Source organism: Grammomys surdaster, unplaced genomic scaffold (genome assembly GCF_004785775.1).
Source record: "Grammomys surdaster isolate TR1022 unplaced genomic scaffold, NIH_TR_1.0 371, whole genome shotgun sequence".
NCBI classification, from domain to species: Eukaryota; Metazoa; Chordata; class Mammalia; order Rodentia; family Muridae; genus Grammomys; species Grammomys surdaster.
Genome location: NW_021604790.1, coordinates 2,283,187 through 2,302,684, shown reverse-complemented (window position 1 = coordinate 2,302,684; position 19,498 = coordinate 2,283,187). Strand labels below are relative to the sequence as shown.

Here is a 19,498-nt window from a genome sequence, read left to right as displayed (position 1 = left end):
CCTCCTTGCCTTGTGGGTCCCAGCGGCAGTGGCCTGAGGGAGTCCTTGAGCAGCCGGCTGGCCCTGCTGACCACCCTTCCCTCCCCGGCTTCCGCCTCGGGCGGCCCCTCCCTGGCATGCTGCTGGTGCCCAAGGCACAGGGGCTTGTGGAGATGCTGCAGACCATCTATGAGACCGAGTCCTGTTTCTCAGCAGATGGCATGTCAGGCCGGGAACCATCCTTGGAAATCCTGCCACGGACTCCTCTGCACAGCATCCCTGTGGCAGGTAAGTGGCTCTGTGTCCCCACCTGCCCTCAGCTCTTGGGCATCCTTGCATCTGGTTTGAGCACCTCACTGTGAGTCTTGCCTCAGCCTTTGAGGGTTTTGTTGACCATCCATAGGTTGGAAGAGCTGAGCTTCTAGGGCAGCTTCCCTTCCCTCCATGCCCAGGGCTGTCCTATCACAGTGCCTCCTAGCCACCCTCCGTTCATCCCTCCAGTGCCTGTGCCTTCAGCAGGGTCAGCTTCAGCTGCTAGGGGCTAGGGCTTCCTAGAGGATTCTGGCCTAGTTGGACCATGGTCAGAGGGGAGGAAGTGGGTCAGTGACCTGTCTCCAGGCTGCCTGCTCTCCCCACAATTGAGCAGAGGAAGAAGTTATACCTGGAGTACCTACAGGAATCAGAAACCAAGCTTCTGTGGCTTGGTTTGACCTGGTCAGGGTGTAGTGACTTTGGCAAGTTTTTGGTCAGGAGGCTTCTGAGACTGGACACTTAGGAAGAGGCTTATTGGGATAGGGTTGAGCAGAGACTAGCAGCTGGGGTGTTTAAGGATTTTGGCTTAGTTCCTAGTTCGCCCCTATCTCTTCCTTCCCCAGGCTGTGGTTTCTTCCCACTTTCTGAGGATAAGGAAGTGTTACTTTGACCACAGGTGGGCTTGAAAACCGCCTCCCCCCAAGCTTGAGGATTCCTAGCCCTGCCACCTTCTCTGGGGGGAACTTTTTTTGATCCTTGGTAGGGGGTGGGGTTCCCCCAGAGCTGGCCACTCCTTCTCTCACTCCTAGGAACCTAGGAACCTGTTGCCACCAGGCGGGCACCACAAGATGCTTCCTCCAGGGAGGGGCCTGCTGGACTCATTCCCTACTGGCCCCTCCTGGCAGTGGCTGGCTTGGTGAGAGAGAGAGAGAGAGAGAGAGAGAGAGAGAGAGAGAGAGAGAGAGAGAGAGAGAGAGAGAGAATGAGAATATATATGTGTGTCTGTGTGCTAGAGTTCTTGACTCTGAATACGTGGTGTGGATCTAAAGGTTTCAATTAGAAAGTGGGAACTGTATTTCTCTCTGGTGGGTACCTGTGATTTGGCTCTGTGGGTACCTGTGATTTGGCTCTGGTGGGTACCTGTGATTTGGCTCTGTGGGTACCTGTGATTTGGCTCTGTGGGTACCTGTGATTTGGCTCTGGTGGGTACCTGTGATTTGGCTCTCAGCTGTCCAGGGCTAAGACTTCAGTAGGATTGGGCTGTGTCGGAAGAATGTTTTGGGAAGGTTTGGAAAATCCTTGGAATGTGGTTTGCTGTCAGCGTGAGCATGGATAGGGATGCCCATTCAATGGTATATAGCATGGAGCCCAGCTCTGCAGTGTGCCTACCGAGTCCCTGGGATGGAGCCCAAAAGGCTCATGCTTGCTGAGGACTAATGGAGCTGCTACAGTCTCTGTCCTCAACCCCCAGACCTTGGCCTCTGCATGTTCACGTGGATTCCAGGGAGGTTAAGGAGTGTCTGCAGAGCATCACCTAGGGTGGCTTGTAGCTGGTCACCCATTCTGCACTGAGCAACCAGTTGGCCCTGAGTTCCCTCGTTTGCTCTTCTTTGGTTTAGACACCAGATACTCTGAGAGTTTGGGACCCTGTTCTTTATCCTGGATGTACCCCAACCAATGCCTCTGTCTAGATCTCCACCCCCTCCCCTTTCCAACCTGGCCTTCTGCATGTGTGGCGCAGTCCCTGCTGGCGGGAGGTGTGAGTCACCCCAGCAGCTCAGGGAGAGGGCTAAGAATGTTCCCCTGAGCAGTTATGATGCTGTGTCTGTGACGCGGCTGGGGACAGATATAGGCCTGGAGCTTGGCTGCTTTTTTTTTTTTTTTTTTTTTTTTTGGACTCTGGAATGTAAATAGTTGTTTCAAATAGAAACACTTTAACCTTTGGGTTAAAAAAAAAATCCTCCCTAGATAAACATGGCCATGAGGGCTCAGAAGCCTGGTGTTTCCCTTCAGTCTCTTTTCCCTTCACGAACCCTCTCCTTCCAATTTCTTGAGCAGTCTTCAGACAAGACACGGAAGCCTACAGCTGACAAAGCTGGTTTCCAGGGGTGCTTTCTCGGATGGTATTGCTGGTGTCTCCTACCCAGAGGATTGGAGAATGGGCCTTGCAAAATGCTGCCTCTCTGCCCTTTGTAGCAGCAAGTCCTGGGAACTCTCATTTGGGGGCAGCTTTTGCTTCCTCTGCTGTCTGTCTTGTTGGCTGCTAATACCCCCCCCCAACACACACACCTAGCACAGTGGGTGGTATTTAGATGAAGAGTGTTGGGTGAGGAGGTGGAGGTCCCGCCTTCTGGCAGGATGCCTGGGTGCTATTCTGGGGCTTGACCTGGTGGCTGGATAGACAGCTACAGTGGGCAGCTAAGGGTAAGTGAACTCAAGAGGGACAGAAACTCTCACTCGGCTCTTCTTGCTTAAGGAAGGGGAAAGGGACCAATTTCCCTTCCATTGTGGGTGACTGGTGGTGTCTCTAACTACCCTGTCCCTGCCTGGTGTGCAGTGGGCACCTCCATATACCAGGCTCAGCCCTAGCGTAAGGATCCTGGGATCTTTAGTTCCTCTGTAGGATTCCCAGTGATCCAGAGCTGAGTTTTCTTGTCCATTTGTGGTTGAGGTGAGACCTTGGATCCTGGGAGAAGGAATGGCAGTGGAGGCTTCTCTACCGGCTGAGGGAGGTACGAATCTGGTTTGTGCCAGGAAGGAATGCTCTGGATGTTGGGAAGTCCCATGGGGTTCATGTTTGCAACTGGGGCTTTCCCTGGCTGTTCCTATTTGGGCTCCTGAGGCCATTCCGAGCATGGCTGTGTGTCAGGAATTTGTAGGTGTGGGGATGCCAGGAAGGTAGGAAGGGCAGGATTTGAGTGGAACTAATATTGTAATCCACGAGGCGACAAGGATACTCGGGACTTTCCTTACTGGTCTCTTTTAGGAAGGATGTTAGTTACCCACATCCCATAGTGGAAAAGGGTTAGACATGTGAAAGAACTCACCCAGAGCACAGAATAAGTAGGAGCTAAGGTTTGAACTCAGGTCTGTCTGTGTTGGGGCCATCGTTAACCCACACAAAAGCTTTCTCTCACATTTCTTTAAAAATAGTCCTTTGTCTGGGTGGGTGTGTCCTCAGACCTAGTGTATACGGCTTAGCAACCAGAGGATGGGTTGGATTTTCACTCCAGTTTGTCCCTTCAGTTGGGTACCCATCTGTAGTATCCAACCCGTACAGCCTTATGCAGGAGACCTGTCAGTACCTCCAAAGTCTGTGCTCCTAGAGAATAGGGCTCATTCTGGCCCCACTCCTGGGGTGTCTAGGAATAGTCTCCCCACCACAACACACACACAAATACTTGGAACCACTTGGCCGATTATCTCTCTCCCTGCAGGCACTTTGGCTCAAAAGATGTGGACCCAAGAACAGAGTAAAATGCTCTCCCATGCAGACAGCCTCTCCTGTCCCCATGGCCTGCTACCTCATCTTGTTTTTGAGACCCTCAGCTGTCCCTTCCCCTCTGCACAGCTGCCAGACAGGAAGTCAGATTAACCGTGTCCATACACAGCTGTAACAGCTGTCAGATTGTCAACAGGAATGAGTGCAGGCAGTCCAGGGACTGTGAGACAGTGGTTCTCTGGCTTTAAATTGCAACAGAATTGCCAAGGAGATGTGGTTGGACTCAGGTTCTGAGTCTGCAGGAGAACTCGGGGGGAAGCACGGTTTAAACTCCTCCTTTGGCAGTTCTGATGTACAGCATGTTAAGAGTCTGGGCTGCCGCTCATGTTTCGTGGGAGAAGGGTCTATGTGGAGGGCAGGCTGTTATCCTAGACAGGCAAATACAATTCCCAGCAGCCTGGCAGTCTGGAGAGAGAATGTTTTGAGATGCCAGGAGCAGGTGTCTAAACTTGTTGGGGGATAATGGCAAGCAGCCAGGCAGACAGGGTGCCTTGCTGGACACTGAAGCTTGGGCTATGCAGGGAGAATGCAATACGCCACCTCCACTCCCACCTCCAGGTAGGAGCAATAACTGCAGGTTTTGCATGGTTACTGTGCCTTTTTAAAAATTGCCTGCAGCTTTTGTGCCCAGATATTCTTGGGATGGTGGGGAGGTGGGAATCTTCTCTTCTAGATAGCAACCTAGGATCAGCGCTGATTCCAGGGACACCCTGTGGCCCCTACCTGGATTCTGCATCCCTATAAGGTCTTTCCAAGTCTCAGCCTGCCTCCAGCTTTCCAAGATCCCCCTGCCACTTGTCCCCCTCTCCCTTCTCCTTTTGGGCTCTGGTATGCTGGTATCACTCAGATGCCTTCATTTAGGTTGCTGGACCCTCAGGGCTCCTTGTTGCATCTCTTGCTATATTTGGTGCCAGCCTCTAGTCTTTCCCCTTCTGTTTTGTAGGGAGCGGGGCAGAGAGAGCCAGGAGAGTCTAGATTAAGCACTGGCTCCTCTGCCTCCTTTTCAGGTGACCTTGGACAAGCCTGCTCCCTCTGTGGCCTCACTTTCTCTTCCTGCAGCTGGGGGCGTTGAGTCGCCGAGCTCCTGGGCCTTTTCCTTACTGACATTCTGAGGGTCTCTGAGGTCAGTCTCACGTTGCTTCTGTCTCACTGGAGGAAGGGCTGAGGGTCTCCTAGCACCTCCCCCCAGAAGGATAGAGAACAGCCTTGGGCAGAGGTGTCACTTAGAGTGGGGGACAGTGAGGTCAGGGATGGGGCCTGGAAAGCAGGGACCAGAGCTTGTGCTTATTTGTTTCAGGTAATTGGGGGGGGGCTTGGAAGGGACCCCACTGCTGAGATTTGAGCTGCAAAAAGCAGCTGGGGTGATGGCCTTCGAGCGCTGGAGCTGAGAGGATGCCGCTCCCAGAACCTTTTCTCTTTCAGTGGCACCTAGCTGCTGGTCAGGGTACAGTCTGAAGAAAGGGCTCTGATGGTACAGGTCCACAGAGTGACCTTCAGACAACATGAATGACAGTTAAGGCCTCACTGTGACCGGAGTTGGAGCCTAGCATCCACAGAGCTTAATTAAGTGATCTGTGGCCTTACATAGTTCTAAATGTTTGAGTTTGTGCTTTGACTTTTGGTTAAGCAAACAAGCACATTTTATTTATTTATTTTAACTCATTTATGTTTATGATTGGTTTGCCTGGTTTATATGTCTGTGGACCATGTGCATGCCTGGGTACCCAAGGAGGCCAGAGGAGAGCATTGGATCTCCCGGGCCTGGAGTAACAGATGGTTGTGAGCTGCTAGTGAACCTGGGTCCTCTAGAAAAGTAGACAGTGATCATAACCAGTGAGCAATCTCTTCAGTGTGTGTGTGTGTGAGTCCAAGCTGACCTTGAACTTACCAAACTCAAACTTGGGAGTTATCATGCCTCAGCCTTCCTAATGTTAGTATATGTCATCCCATGTTTTGTTTTGTTTCATTTTTCATTTTGTTTCTTAGATAGGATCTGACTATGTAGTTCTATCTAGCTAGAAACTTGCTATATAGACAAAGCTGGCTTTGAACTCAGCAGAGGTGATTTTGATCTTTAGACAGGGTCTGGGAGTGAGCTCAGATTGACTTCAGTTCTACACTGAGTACTAGGATTATAGGCATATACCACCACACCTGCCTATTTTGTGAACTTTAGAAACTTTATTCCTATTGTCACTGTGTCACTGTTGTTGTTGTTGTTATTGTTATTATTATTATTAGTTTGGTGCTGGTGATCATACACAGAGCCTCATACATTAGGCAAGCGTTTTGTCACTATGGTATATTCTGAGTAGTATGAAACATTCTGAGTAGTAGTCTATAGATTTTGCTAGGTTGCCAAAACCAGAACACACACACACGCACACACACACACACACACACACACACACTCTCCAGGAGCCGTTAATAGTAGCCCTGACAAACTCCTCTGCCATCTCCCCAGGCCCTGTGCCAACCTCCCCAGCATGTATTCTCTCGGGCTTGGCAACCTGGGAGGTAGGTGCTCTGCTTCCATTTTGCGGATGCTTGCATGAAGCATGGGGAGGCACCTGGAGCCTTGACTAACAAGTGGTGCTGCCTTGAGCCTGTGCCATCTCTCCCAAAGCCCTCACTCATAACCATTACATGATTGTGTTCGCTCGCTCGACAAGTCGTGCAGATTGCTAGGTGAGAGTCATGCCGAGCCTGCACATGTGGAAATGCCGTCTGAATTGCGGTAGAACCTGTTGAGCCTCAATTGGCCTCTCTAGTCACGTAAGAGGATAGAAATAGATCATGGGAAACCGTCCTCGATGGGGAGGGGTCATCGGCGTCAGGGGCAGAGGAGTGTGAAGTGTGTTCCCCGCCTCCTTCCAAATTCTCTCAAAGCCAAGACAGGAACAAGAGCCTTTTTTTCCATCCTCCAAGAGACAGACAAGGTAATTAGACATTTAAAGAAGCTGCTGGTTATTGGCGAGGCAGGTCTAGGCTACCTGCGATACTGGTGCGGTGCGCTGTCTTCTTGGGTGGGCTTTCCTCCACCTGTGCTGTCTGGAATGACATCCACAGTGGAACCAGGCCGAGCATGCTCCTGCTTAGGAACATCCTGCCCGTGCTGGGAGCCAGGTCACCTGGGTTCAGATCCCTGCTCTGCTGCTCCTTAGCCTGTGGGGTCTTGTGCACAGCCCTCTCTCTGTAAAGCTTGGTTTCCAAAGCCTGTCACTGAGGACTGAAACAGATGGTCTCAAAGGACCCTTTCACCCTGTCCCCTCCAGGCAAAACAGCTCCACAGAGTCAGATATTGTCTGGATAGGTCATGTTTCAGTCCTGAATGTTATATAGTTTAATGGTCTTTTGTCTTAGATTCCTTCCTACCTTAGTGGCTCCTGGAGAAGAGGCTTTCAGAGATAGGCACTGAGCATCTCGGGCCTGCTAGGTGTGTTCAAACCCCGAACTACTCCAGGGTTCCCTGGAAGAGTAAAAGGCACACATTCGCTGCTGATCAGGGTTTGTTTTCCTGGACTTCTAATTTGTGATGTCTCTGAGGGCGGGAGGAGCGAGGCTTGCAGACTGTTCAGAGCAGGAGCAAGGCTTGTCCCTCCCTGTTGTTCTGGGGTGGCTAGAGTTAAATCTGTTTACTTTGAGCCCTGGTTCCCAAATGTACTGTCCAAACCTGTTCCTTGTGACCCATAGCCCCTTATCTGCCTAGAGACCAAATCCCTTTGTCTGGGATCTGCTGTTTTAACTGAGTGTCATAATTTTGTTGTTTGTTGAAAGAGTTTTACTCTGTAATCCAGGATAGACTGGAGCTTACTAGGGTTTTGCTCTGTACCCCAGGTTGGCCTAGAACCTACTGTAGCCTTCTTGCCTCAGCTTTCTGAATGCTGGCATGAGCCACCGTGGCTATATTATTATTATTATTATTATTATTATTATTTTGTTGTTGTTGCTGTTTTGAGATAAGATTTCTCTGTAGCCCTGGCTGTCCTGGAACTCACTCTGTAGACCACGATGGCCTTGAATTGACAGAGATCCATCTGTCTCTGCCTCCTGAGTGCTGGGATTAAAGTATTATTTTCTTTTTGAGGCAGGATCTCACTGAGCTACTCATTCTGGCTTTCAACTCACAATCCTCCGGCCTCAGCCTTCTGTGTATCTAGGATTATAGTGTGCAGTCTCCAGTTCACCCTTTTTATTCTTAGGCTAAGTCCAAATTGGCAGTGGACATAGTTTCCCCATTAGTCCCTCCTTCTGAGGGACCTGGGTATCTTCTCTTGTGCTGTAGACTCTCCTGGGCTGTTGGGGTTCATGAAGAGAAGGGGCCTACTGGGTGAGAAGGGAGTGTCAGGAAGGTGTTGGTTCTGCCTAGTTATACCCATGAGATAGGCAGATCTGTTCCTTCTGAGCCAGAGCTTTGTGTGGGCAGGGCCATGGTGATGCCTGGGCAGATAGCACTGCCCACCAAGATGCTGGGGCTTGGGCTTCTCCCTGGAGGCAGCATGGGTCAGTTTGCTCCTAAGACTGCCACTCCCTGGAGGGAACAAGGGTCTGAGTCCGAGGGTAGATGGCCAGTGCCTGTCCCTAGAACCTTGGTACTCTCTCCATAGGAAGGTCCTGGCATTGGCTCTGTCCTGTGCAGGTCAGCAGGAGGCCCGGGGTGGGGACGGGGACATGTGAAATAAGGGCCCAGGGCCTTGCTCTCCCATCTGATTGTGGCCTTTCAGGAGCTCTTTGCTAACCTGGGCTCTCAGTCATCTTACTGAATGGCACATGCCCTTCTACCCACCCTTTCCTCTTTCCCAAGGTTCTCCAACCTTCCTAGGTCCACCAGGAGGCAGCCAAGAGCCCCTTCCTGTCCCGACACACCCACTTCCCCTTCCAAATGCTTAGTTTGAATGGCAGCTGCTGTCACCTGCTCTGTTCTTGCCAAGCTGGCAGAGGGCATAGATCCTGAAGGGAATGCCAGGACAGTCAGGCTCTAGGTTCTGTGCCAGGCAGACTGCATTTTGGGGACCCCATTTCCTTTCTTTCCTGGCTTCCATTCTGAAAGGAGCCAGGTTGCTACTTGGCAGAGCCTGGCAAAATGCATGCTAGCCCAAATTAACATTCTCCTCCTGGTTCCTGCCCGTGTGGGAACAAGGCTGTGTGGCAGAGCCCTCTGGCCCTCCTGCCACCTGCAAACCAACAGGGCTGTGGTGCCTACTGCAGCACATAGGCAGGCATCTCAGCAGTGCTAGCAGTGGGAGAGCCTTCCTTACAGGAGCCTCTAGTGTTTCTGTAGGGCTTCTGCCAGAGAAGATAGTCTTGCCCGTCACCATTCCGATTTGGGGCTGAGTTATCTGCTGGGGTCCAGGATCTTTTAGACTCTTGCCCTTTCCTGGACTGATGGGCTAGTATCTAGCTCCAGCAGCCCTAGCACTGCAAAGAGCACTAGGTAAAAGCCAGTCCATTTTTTGCTGGAGTGATCAGTTTCAGGACCAAGCCGGCTTTAGCTAGGAACCGATAGCCATCTAGACAGGAGGCTAAATGCTGTGGGGGCTGGGGAGGCGAGAGGCAAGTCACCAGCTCCGTCACTAGTACCCTGCTCTTTACTCTGGTGTAGCGCACCCTTCATGTGGGTGCCGGGGTAGGGCATGAGGTAGAGGGAAAGTGAGAGGCTGTGTGCTGGGGGGTGGGGGCATTGTGTATGTCTGTGTGTTTGACTCCACCCTTTTGGCCACATCTGGCCACTCCTGCAGATCTGGCTCTGGCCTGGTGGCCACAGAGTCGTCAGTGTGGCTGACAGAGAAACCACAGAGGAATGTGCTCAGCCTATGCTGGGGGAGTAGGAGTGGGTACTGAGAGACATCTTGCCCAGGCTACACACACACACACACACACACACCCCTCTAGTGGGCCTGCCAGGCATATTAGGCATAAAGGTGATGTGGCTTGCCCCATGCCTGGTACTGCTCTTCAGTGCTGTTTTCTCTGAGAACTCATTTAAGGGGACGGGGAAGTCTGGGTCTCCCTTGGTCCCTGCCATTACACGCCCTTCCCACTCTTGATGCAGGGTCAGGTGGGGGGGGAGTGGGAGTGGGAAGAGCCCTGAGCATTGGCAACGACCAGATCAGGACATCAGGGTTCTGTCTTCTCACTGCCTGGGATGCATGGACCACTTTGCTGGGGGAACATCTTCCTATCCATGTGTGGCTTCCCCGGGCTAGAGTTAGGGAACGTAGGATTTTTCTTTGGAGAAGTGGAGAAGAAAGAAGATGAGCTGGTACAGCCAGTCTCGCTTCCTCCTTCCCAGGCAGTGGTATCCTGCCTTCCCCTTCCTGTTAGCTGCGGGTGGCTTTGTGGGGTGTGGGTTGGGCTTGGGGCTCCCTGCTGGTATGGTGTTTGCCTGGTTGCCCTGGCAACTGTTGGGCAGTGATGTGGAATGACATTCAGTGGCCAGAGGACAGTGCACGGAGATCAACAGGTCAAGACCCAACCTTCCCATAAGCCAGCTGGAACCTTTCCCGTTCTACAGCCCAGTGTCCATGTGGACCTCAGAACCACCCTCTACCACGTTTCTCTTTTCAGGGGGTGCTCCGCTGGCTGGAGACTGAGGTCCTTGCCACAGCTCCAGGCCCTGCTATGCACCCCCATCACTCTTCTTCCTGTCTGATTCCCTTTCCTTTCCTGTCTCCTCCTCCCGCCTCCTCCCTGCACGCCCATTCTCTTCCCCTCCCCCCCCAACACAGCTGCTGTTTGGCTTACTCTATATATAGCGGCATTTTCAGGGTAATTACAATAAAACTGTTGAAAGGAGATAATCCACCAGAGGAAGCCAGGCTGACTTCCAGTCCCATCTTGTCCCTGGCTTGGTGCAGCCCTGCACCCCGTTTCCCCGAAGCCTCCTCTTCCCATCTCACCCCTATGCCTGTCCCGTTTTCCCCTTCCCAACCTGCCGCTTTTAACCTGCCTGGGATGAGATTGAGAGACCCAGAGAGGGCAAGCAGTCCGGAAGGTCCCCACAGATCCGATCTCTGTTTCTCTCTTAGGTGGGGACAAGGCAGGGGACAGCCAGTGAAAGTGTATTAGGTTCATATCGTGGTTCTTCAGTCACCTGGCTGTGTCTGGTCAAGTTACTCCAAACTCTCTCCGCCTCAGTTTCCTTATCTGTGAAACGGGTCATAATACTTGAATCAAACTGGTGTGTTACTGTGCAGTTTAACGAATGGGCCATGCATACAAAATGTCTAGTATTGACTGCCAGTGACAGCATCCGGTGTTGAATCCTGACACGCATCAGCAGACACTCTTCACACGCATGCAAACATGTTTGTTTTTTTTTTCCCCTCGAACCCAAGGCCTTGTGCATGCCGGGCTGGCCCTACCTGCAGCCCCATTTCATAGTTTCTTGTTGAAGTTCACGGCTTCAGCTTCGCCTAAAGAAAGTGGGACGTAGACTCCATGGGTGCAGAGACTGATGTTACTCAGGGTCTAGTGGACCTGTCTGGGCCCTGGGACCAGGCTGTCATGGCCTAGAGCAGTCTGAGGCTGCACCCACTGACCCTTGTGTGTTTTGTGCCCACAGTGGAGGTGAAGCCGGTGCTGCCAGGAGCCATGCCCAGCTCCATGGGGGGTGGAGGTGGAGGGAGCCCCAGCCCTGTGGAGCTTCGGGGGGCTCTGGCAGGCCCCATGGACCCCGCGCTACGGGAGCAGCAGTTGCAGCAAGAGCTCTTGGTGCTGAAGCAGCAGCAGCAGCTTCAGAAGCAGCTCCTGTTTGCCGAGTTTCAGAAGCAGCATGATCACCTGACGCGGCAGCACGAAGTCCAGCTGCAGAAGCACCTCAAGGTGAGCAAAGGGGGCTCAGGAAGCCACAAGAGGCACAACTCTGCCTGGGCTTGGCTCACCGACGCCTCTGCCCTCCTGCATCACCGTAGCAGCAGCAGGAGATGCTAGCGGCTAAGAGGCAGCAGGAGCTGGAGCAGCAGCGGCAGCGTGAGCAGCAGCGGCAAGAAGAGCTAGAGAAACAGCGGCTGGAACAGCAGCTGCTCATTCTACGCAACAAGGAGAAGAGCAAAGAGAGTAAGGCCGGTGGGCGGCCCCTCGACCCCACCACAGCGCAGCTCCGCCCCACAGCGCAGCCCCGCCCCACAGTGCAGCCCCGCCGGCTCCAGACACCCAGCTCAGCTGTGCCCTGTCCCGTAGGTGCCATCGCCAGCACCGAGGTAAAGCTGAGGCTCCAGGAATTCCTGTTGTCCAAGTCAAAGGAGCCCACGCCAGGCGGCCTCAACCATTCCCTCCCACAGCACCCCAAATGCTGGTAATGGCTCTGAGGAATAGGGGTGAACAGAAGGGTCCTGCTCAGGGGCTACCTGGTTATAGGAACAGCTTGGGGAATCCTGCCTTGCAACCATAGTTCTGCAGTCTGTTCTAAGAAGGGAACTCCCCATCCCATTTCTTTTCTTCTCCTTCCCAGGATCCATTTTTTTCTCTCCATAATGCACAACCTCAGCTCCCTGAGGGGTAGGAGTGGATGTAATCCCCCCCCCCCATACGGTCTTTCCATGGCTCTACTTTGCTATGCTGGGTGTGGTAGCATATGTCTATAGTTACAGAACTCAGCAGGTAGAGGCAGAATAGATAGGGGTTCAAGTGCTAGCCTGGGTTACATAGCAAGTCGTGGCAGGTCAGGGGGGTAAGTCATCAGGGGGTAGGTAGTAACCTAGATCTTCCTTCCCATCCCCAGGGGAGCCCACCATGCTTCTTTGGACCAGAGTTCCCCTCCCCAGAGCGGCCCTCCTGGGACGCCTCCCTCCTACAAATTGCCTTTGCTTGGGCCCTATGACAGCCGTGATGACTTTCCCCTCCGTAAAACGGGTACGTGAGTCCTGGAATGTGGCTTCTAGGTGGGCATGTGCAAAGGGGAGTGCTGCTGCTACTCAGAGGTGCCCTGGACCGGGCTAGGCTGGGCTTCAGGTTTCGGTGTAGATGAATCCTGAGCCCAGCTACTCTCTCTCCAGCCTCGGAACCCAACTTAAAAGTACGTTCGAGGCTAAAACAGAAGGTAGCGGAGAGGAGAAGCAGTCCCCTCCTGCGTCGAAAGGATGGCACCGTTATAAGTACTTTTAAGAAGAGAGCAGTTGAGATCACAGGCACAGGGCCTGGGGGTAAGATCTCCTCTCCTGTCCTAATGGTGAAGGTCTGGGAGGAGGGGTGGCTCAAAGCAGGCCCAGGTGACAGCCGCTTCTCCTGTAGTGTCGTCCGTGTGTAACAGTGCGCCCGGCTCTGGCCCCAGCTCTCCCAACAGTTCCCACAGCACCATCGCTGAGAACGGCTTTACTGGCTCAGTCCCCAACATCCCCACTGAGGTACAGGACTGACCGAGGCCCGGGGGTTGGGTAGGGGGCACAGAAGTGCTTGCTTTCCTTTAGAAGGAGGAATTTGGCTTTTTCTGGTCTAGCTGAGTGCTCAGCCAAGATGCCTCTGTGTACATTTGGAGGGTTCTTGCCTGGATGTGTTGCCTTGAAAAGAGATTTGTCCCACGACTCCTGAAGGGCTCTGATCTCTGTCACCTCCACTTGGGGCTCAGGTCCAGGGAGTGAGAGACCAATCAGAGTCCTTGGCCTGGGTCTAGGTTGCCCTTCTTGGCTGTCTCTCCTTTCATGTTCTTCTCTCCAACTGCTCCTCTAGATGCTCCCCCAGCACCGGGCCCTCCCTCTGGACAGTTCCCCAAATCAGTTCAGCCTCTACACGTCTCCTTCTCTGCCCAACATCTCCCTAGGGCTGCAGGCCACTGTCACTGTTACCAACTCGCACCTCACCGTAAGTGCCCTGCACGTATCCTAGCTAGGATGTCGACCTTCCCAAGGCCCTAAGGGAGCTGAGATGCTGTGACTTGATCTGGTGGGAGGGCAGAGAGTACCTGAGGGATGCTGGTTGGAGTTAGCAAGACAGGGGCAGTATCAGTCTGTGCCTTATCTGTAATCACCCTCCAACTTCACCAGGCCTCCCCGAAGCTGTCGACACAGCAGGAGGCTGAGAGGCAGGCCCTTCAGTCCCTGCGGCAGGGCGGCACACTGACTGGCAAGTTCCTGAGCACATCCTCTATCCCTGGCTGCTTGCTGGGAGTGGCATTGGAGGGCGACACGAGCCCCCATGGGCACGCTTCCCTGTTGCAGCATGTTCTGCTGCTGGAACAGGCCCGGCAACAGAGCACGCTCATAGCGGGTGAGTAGGTGAACAGTGTGCCTGGGAGGGAGTGTTTGGCTCTCACGGGGTCTCAAGTCAGGCCTGTCTCTTAGGGAAAAGGAGCCAGGGATATTCTTCAGCCCTGCCACAACCATCAGCCATGTCAGTGATTTCTTCCACATTCTGAAAGCATCAGGTACCAATGTTTGATAGACCAGGCAGTGGACAGAACTTGCCACTGTTACCGAGTTCATTCATATCCCAGAGAAGAGCTGGCCAGACCATACTTTGTTTAGAGTCATTGTGTCACTGCGTAGCCCAGGTTGGCCTCAAACTCATGGCTATTCCCTTCCTCCCCAGCCTCCAGTAATCCAGGCTGAGATTACAGACACAAAATAGGCACCCAGCTACAAACCATACCTGTGACCTAAAACTTTCTAGTAGCCACATTTAAACATTTTATAGAGGGCTTAGAAGGCAGCTCACTGGGTCAAGTGATTGCTATGCTAGTTGTGGGGACCTGAGTTCAGGTCCCCAGTGCTCGCATAAAGCCAGACACAGCTGCACAAGTTTGTATTCCTACAACTCCCATGGTGAGGTGGAGGAGAGATAGGAGAATCCTCGGAAGCTCCCAGGCCAGTTGGCCTGGTACACATGACAGTAAACAGTAAGAAATGCTGGGTTAAACAAGACAGAAAGCAAGGACTGTCATCATAGGCTGTCCTCTGACTTCTACATGACTAGCTGCACCCACACACATGAACACATATGTACACACATGTACATCATATACACACTATTTTCTTTTTTTTTTTTTTTGAGACACAGTCTCATTGTATAGCCCTGGCAGGCCGCAAACTCACTGCGTAGACCAGGCTAGTGTCTAACTCAGAGATCTACCTGCACTTTGCTGGGATTAAAGGTGGGTGCCACTGAGCCCAGCAACATTTTTTTTAAAAAGAAATAAATGGAGTTAATCTGATAATATATATTTAACGTCTATCTAGAATACTATTAGCATTTCTGTTTTTGTTTCATGCTGAGCTCCGGAATCCCATGTATGTTTTATACAGGTAGCACATGTCAATTTAGGCCATGCTTCCAGGGCTCAGCCACATATGGTCCATGGCATTGACGTCGGACAGCATTAGGCAGTCAGCCCTCAGTATCCGCCGACGTGCTTAGGGGTTCTTTGGCCTAGAACTTCTCAGCCTGGTAGGAGCTGCGAAGTTTATTGGCAGGGATATCTTGTTGCAGTTGGAGAGAGCCAGTCATTGTTCCCGTGTGTGGTGAGCCCAGGACTACCTGTGCACTCTGGCAAACCAAAGGGATAGGAAGGTGACCCTAGAACGGCTTGCTGGTGCCAGTGGCTCTGAGCTCACTGTTAAGGTTATAAGGAGGAGAGAGAATGGGGCTCAGCCTCGGGACAGGGTGCCCCCCCAAATAGTGCTTACACCCCTTCTCTGCCTCCTTAGTGCCACTCCATGGGCAGTCCCCATTGGTGACGGGTGAACGTGTGGCCACCAGCATGAGGACGGTGGGCAAGCTCCCGAGGCACCGACCTCTGAGCCGCACTCAGTCCTCCCCACTGCCGCAGAGTCCCCAGGCCCTGCAGCAGCTGGTTATGCAACAGCAGCACCAGCAATTCCTAGAGAAGCAGAAGCAGCAGCAGATGCAGCTGGGCAAGGTACATGCAGGGAGGCACCGTCCCAGGCTACCCGGGAGTGACCCAGGCTGGCAAGACACGTGGGGGCTGAGCCTGGGGAACAAGGTGCTTCAAGGTTTCCACTTCACACAGAATTGTCTGACTGGGAGAGGGAGAGAAGGGCAGTAGACCTACTTGGGCTAAAGGTCGTCATGGCCACCCCTGTCCCCAGATGACGACGACGTGCTTTCTTCTCTCAGATCCTTACCAAAACTGGGGAGCTGTCAAGGCAGCCCACCACCCACCCCGAGGAGACAGAAGAGGAGCTGACTGAACAGCAGGAGGCCTTGCTGGGGGAGGGGGCCCTGACCATGCCCCGGGAAGGCTCTACAGAGAGTGAGAGCACCCAGGAAGACCTAGAAGAGGAGGAGGATGAGGAGGAGGAAGAGGAGGACTGCATTCAGGTCAAGGATGAGGATGGAGAGAGTGGTCCTGATGAGGGCCCCGACTTAGAGGAGTCCAGTGCTAGTTACAAAAAGGTACCTCCCACCTACCGTCTTTCCTCACTCTCTGATTTCCACTCTTGATTGTTGTTTCCCAGTGGTGTAGTTGCCAGGCCTTGAGCAGCTTTCTAAAGAAAAGAGGGGCGGAGAGACCAGGAGGGAGTGGGAAGGGGCTCCTGTGTGGTCCCTGAGTTGTGCCTGCCTGTCAGTCTCTCTTGGTGACTGCCCTTGTCTTTTAACTGTGTGACTGCTTGTGCGCGTGTGCATGCACATGGTGTGTGTGTGTCTGCATTTCTGCCTGCGTTGCTGGTTGTGCGTTGGTCTCTGCGTGCGTGTGTACACACACGCCCCCACTGTTACTACAGTGTGCCTTGAGCCTCGTGCTCTCCATTCATTGCGGACACAGCCCCAAGCCCTCAGGCCTGACTCATTCCGCCCCCACCCACCTCCGCCCCTCACAGCCGCTTACCTCAATGCTACTATTTGGGGTGACTCATCACATCCCCCATCTTCCCCGTCGTCGTCGTGTAGGAGATGGCAAGCCTGGAGCATCTCCTGTCCCTGGAGGGAGCAGGTGGGAGGAAGCGGTGGAAGGAGGAGACTTGGGGGCCCTCTGGAGGCTGAAAAGGCCCTGTACTCAGCCCCATCCAGACTGAGCCTTACACAGGCCTCTTCCTACTCCTTTCCAGTTGTTCGCAGATGCCCAGCAGTTACAGCCCCTCCAGGTGTACCAGGCACCCCTCAGCCTGGCCACTGTGCCTCATCAGGCCCTGGGCCGCACCCAGTCCTCACCTGCTGCTCCTGGGAGCATGAAGAGCCCCACAGACCAACCCACTGTGGTGAAGCACCTCTTCACCACAGGCAAGCCCTAACACTGCTCATCCTTCCTTTCTCCCCCCCACCCCCCCGTGCACCTACGTGGGCTAACGGTTGTCACAGCCACCCCCTCCCCCAGACGATGCGCTTTCTTCTCCCAGATCCTTACCAAAACTGCACAGAGGGAAAAGGGGGTCTTGACCTCTCCCTGTGCACCACAGCTATTCATGGGAGCAACAGCTGCTTCTTTCCCAGCAGGAGGGTGGGCAGCCTTGTTCCTTACTCCCTGGGGCAGCACCGTCTTCTCTGTGACCCCGACTCCCCACCTAGGGTATTTGCTTCTGCATCATCTTCCCACAAGTCCTGGAGCCTTGGGTGGAATCCACTGTCTCTTTTAGTTTTTCCTCTTCTAGCCTCCTCTCCGCCTTCCCCCCTTGTAAGGTTGACAGTAGGCCTCGGTAAAATCCGGAAGGCTTTTGCCCAAGAGGTTGCCATATGCTGGGTTCTGACAGGGCACAGACTTGCTGAGGATGACTTTATCTTGCCAGTGGGGAACAGCACACGGGCCACCATGTTGGGGAAAAGAGGAACATACCCTGGGCACCGTAGAGGGGATGCAGAGGGCAGAGACGGGCCAGCGGCAGTCAGGCTGTGTTTAAAGAGAGGAATTTCAGGAGAGGAAAGGATATATATATATAGGTGGGTGTTGGTAGATAGCTAGGGTAGCCTGAGATAAGGGTGTGGGTTAGGATTCAAACAGTTCTGACTGACACAAGGGTCTGTGGCTCAGGTGTGGTCTATGATACGTTCATGCTGAAACATCAGTGTATGTGCGGAAACACACATGTGCACCCAGAGCACGCCGGCCGCATCCAGAGCATCTGGTCCCGGCTGCAGGAAACTGGTCTGCTCAGCAAATGTGAGGTGAGGGAGCCCCCTGCCTTCAGCAGACTTCCATCCGAGTGGTCCATTCCTAGCAAAGCCCCCTCCCTCATCCTAGCCCTCCAGTGAGTTCTCAGACTTCCTCAGTTCCATCCTTTGTGGTCTGCTTCTCTCACAGTCACCAACTACTCTGGGGAAGAGTCCTGGAGTAGGACAGGGCGAGGGGGGCAGGGGACGGGGCGGTCTTTTAAGGGCCAGGGCATAGTTACTCCAAATCCCATAGTTCTCCTGGAAGTTGGCTCTGTGAGCACTGGACTGTAGTTGTCAAGAGAGTTGAGCCTTGTCAACATTCTCTGGCTTCTCTTGACCTCCTCTGGCAGCGGATCCGGGGTCGTAAAGCCACACTGGATGAAATCCAGACCGTGCACTCTGAGTACCACACACTGCTCTATGGGACCAGCCCCCTTAACCGGCAGAAGCTGGACAGCAAGAAGCTGCTTGGTAAGCTGAAGGACATGATTCTGCATGTGCCCTCGATCTGAGTGTGATACCGCTGTCCTAAAGACCACCAAGCCAGAGTAGGAAGTGGTCCTAGTGGTTGTCATTACCATAGACACAGATTGAACATGCTTTAGGGCATCAGGCATAAGGGTAGATGGTGGTACGTGATTATTTATTTGATTCTAGAGGTAGGTCATCTCCCCGGAACAGGAGCTAGAGGCTCTAAGCTGGCATGGAGCATGCAGTCCATGCTAACTGGCAACTGGGACAACCTTTCAGAGCATTTCTGTCTCTCTTCCCTGCAGGCCCCATCAGCCAGAAGATGTACGCCATGCTGCCTTGTGGGGGCATTGGGGTGAGTTGGATATGTGGGAGTGGGCAGGTGGCTTTCCCAGCTTGACCCCTTCCTCCCTGATCCCTGTGGCTGCTGGCCTGCTCTCTGGTGCCCACTCCCGTTCCTCCCCTCCCCCCCCACAGAGGGCACACTGAAGCCCGATCTCCTGCCCCTGCAGGTGGACAGTGACACTGTGTGGAACGAGATGCACTCCTCTAGTGCCGTGCGAATGGCAGTGGGCTGCCTGGTGGAGCTGGCCTTCAAGGTGGCTGCAGGAGAGCTCAAGGTAAGGGTATAGGAGATGTTGTCTTTTGAAATGTTTACATCTTGAGTGCTAAGATGGGGAGAAGCTGCAGGGACAGCCATGCTGTGAGGGTCACAAGGGACCAAGTAGGCACTAATGCCTGAGACTCTTGTGTTTATCTGCAGGGGAGAGACAGCTGTTTGCCCAGGAGGGGGGCGCCCTGCAGCTGGCGTTTATAAAAGTGTATTTATCTTCTCATCACTGTCTGACTTGTGCTTCTCTCCTGAGTCTGTCTACCCTGTCCCTGGCCACATGGCTCTCCTGACTGTGGTCCTTCTGCTTGCACTTCAGAATGGATTTGCTATCATCCGGCCCCCAGGACATCACGCTGAGGAGTCCACGGCCATGTGAGTCCCGTTCTGACCCGACCCTCACCCGCTGCCATTGGCCCTTCTTGGGTTTTACTTGAAGCCAACCTCAGGTCACTCAAGCTGAACTCCCCGCTCTCTTCTCCTCCCCACACCCCTCAGGGGATTCTGCTTCTTCAACTCCGTAGCCATCACAGCTAAACTCCTGCAGCAGAAGCTGAGCGTGGGCAAGGTTCTCATCGTGGACTGGGTAGGCAAGCGGGCTGGGAGGCCTGGGCAGGGAAGGGCAGAGCTGTGGCTGCCGAGGC

The 19,498-nt window shown here is 53.5% G+C and overlaps 1 protein-coding gene across 4 annotated transcripts in view; it reads left to right on the top strand.

Annotated features, from left to right (window-relative positions):
• Positions 1-19,498, top strand: part of Hdac5 (histone deacetylase 5) — a 34,632-nt gene that overhangs the window by 11,974 nt on the left and 3,160 nt on the right. Inside the window, exons 3-20 of one of the 4 annotated variants that reach the window (XM_028780713.1) lie at positions 196-267; positions 11,298-11,557; positions 11,647-11,791; positions 11,915-12,029; positions 12,456-12,586; positions 12,730-12,876; positions 12,965-13,077; positions 13,400-13,531; positions 13,714-13,936; positions 15,373-15,584; positions 15,803-16,081; positions 16,735-16,906; positions 17,652-17,785; positions 18,124-18,244; positions 18,550-18,599; positions 18,757-18,864; positions 19,174-19,229; positions 19,353-19,440. In XM_028780713.1, coding sequence (XP_028636546.1) covers positions 196-267; positions 11,298-11,557; positions 11,647-11,791; positions 11,915-12,029; positions 12,456-12,586; positions 12,730-12,876; positions 12,965-13,077; positions 13,400-13,531; positions 13,714-13,936; positions 15,373-15,584; positions 15,803-16,081; positions 16,735-16,906; positions 17,652-17,785; positions 18,124-18,244; positions 18,550-18,599; positions 18,757-18,864; positions 19,174-19,229; positions 19,353-19,440 — 2,558 coding nt within the window. Of the gene's footprint in view, positions 1-101; positions 268-11,297; positions 11,558-11,646; positions 11,792-11,914; positions 12,030-12,455; positions 12,587-12,729; positions 12,877-12,964; positions 13,078-13,399; positions 13,532-13,713; positions 13,937-15,372; positions 15,585-15,802; positions 16,082-16,734; positions 16,907-17,651; positions 17,786-18,123; positions 18,245-18,549; positions 18,600-18,756; positions 18,865-19,173; positions 19,230-19,352; positions 19,441-19,498 lie in introns of those variants that run through there. The other 3 variants (XM_028780712.1, XM_028780711.1, XM_028780714.1) reach the window with 3 other exon arrangements.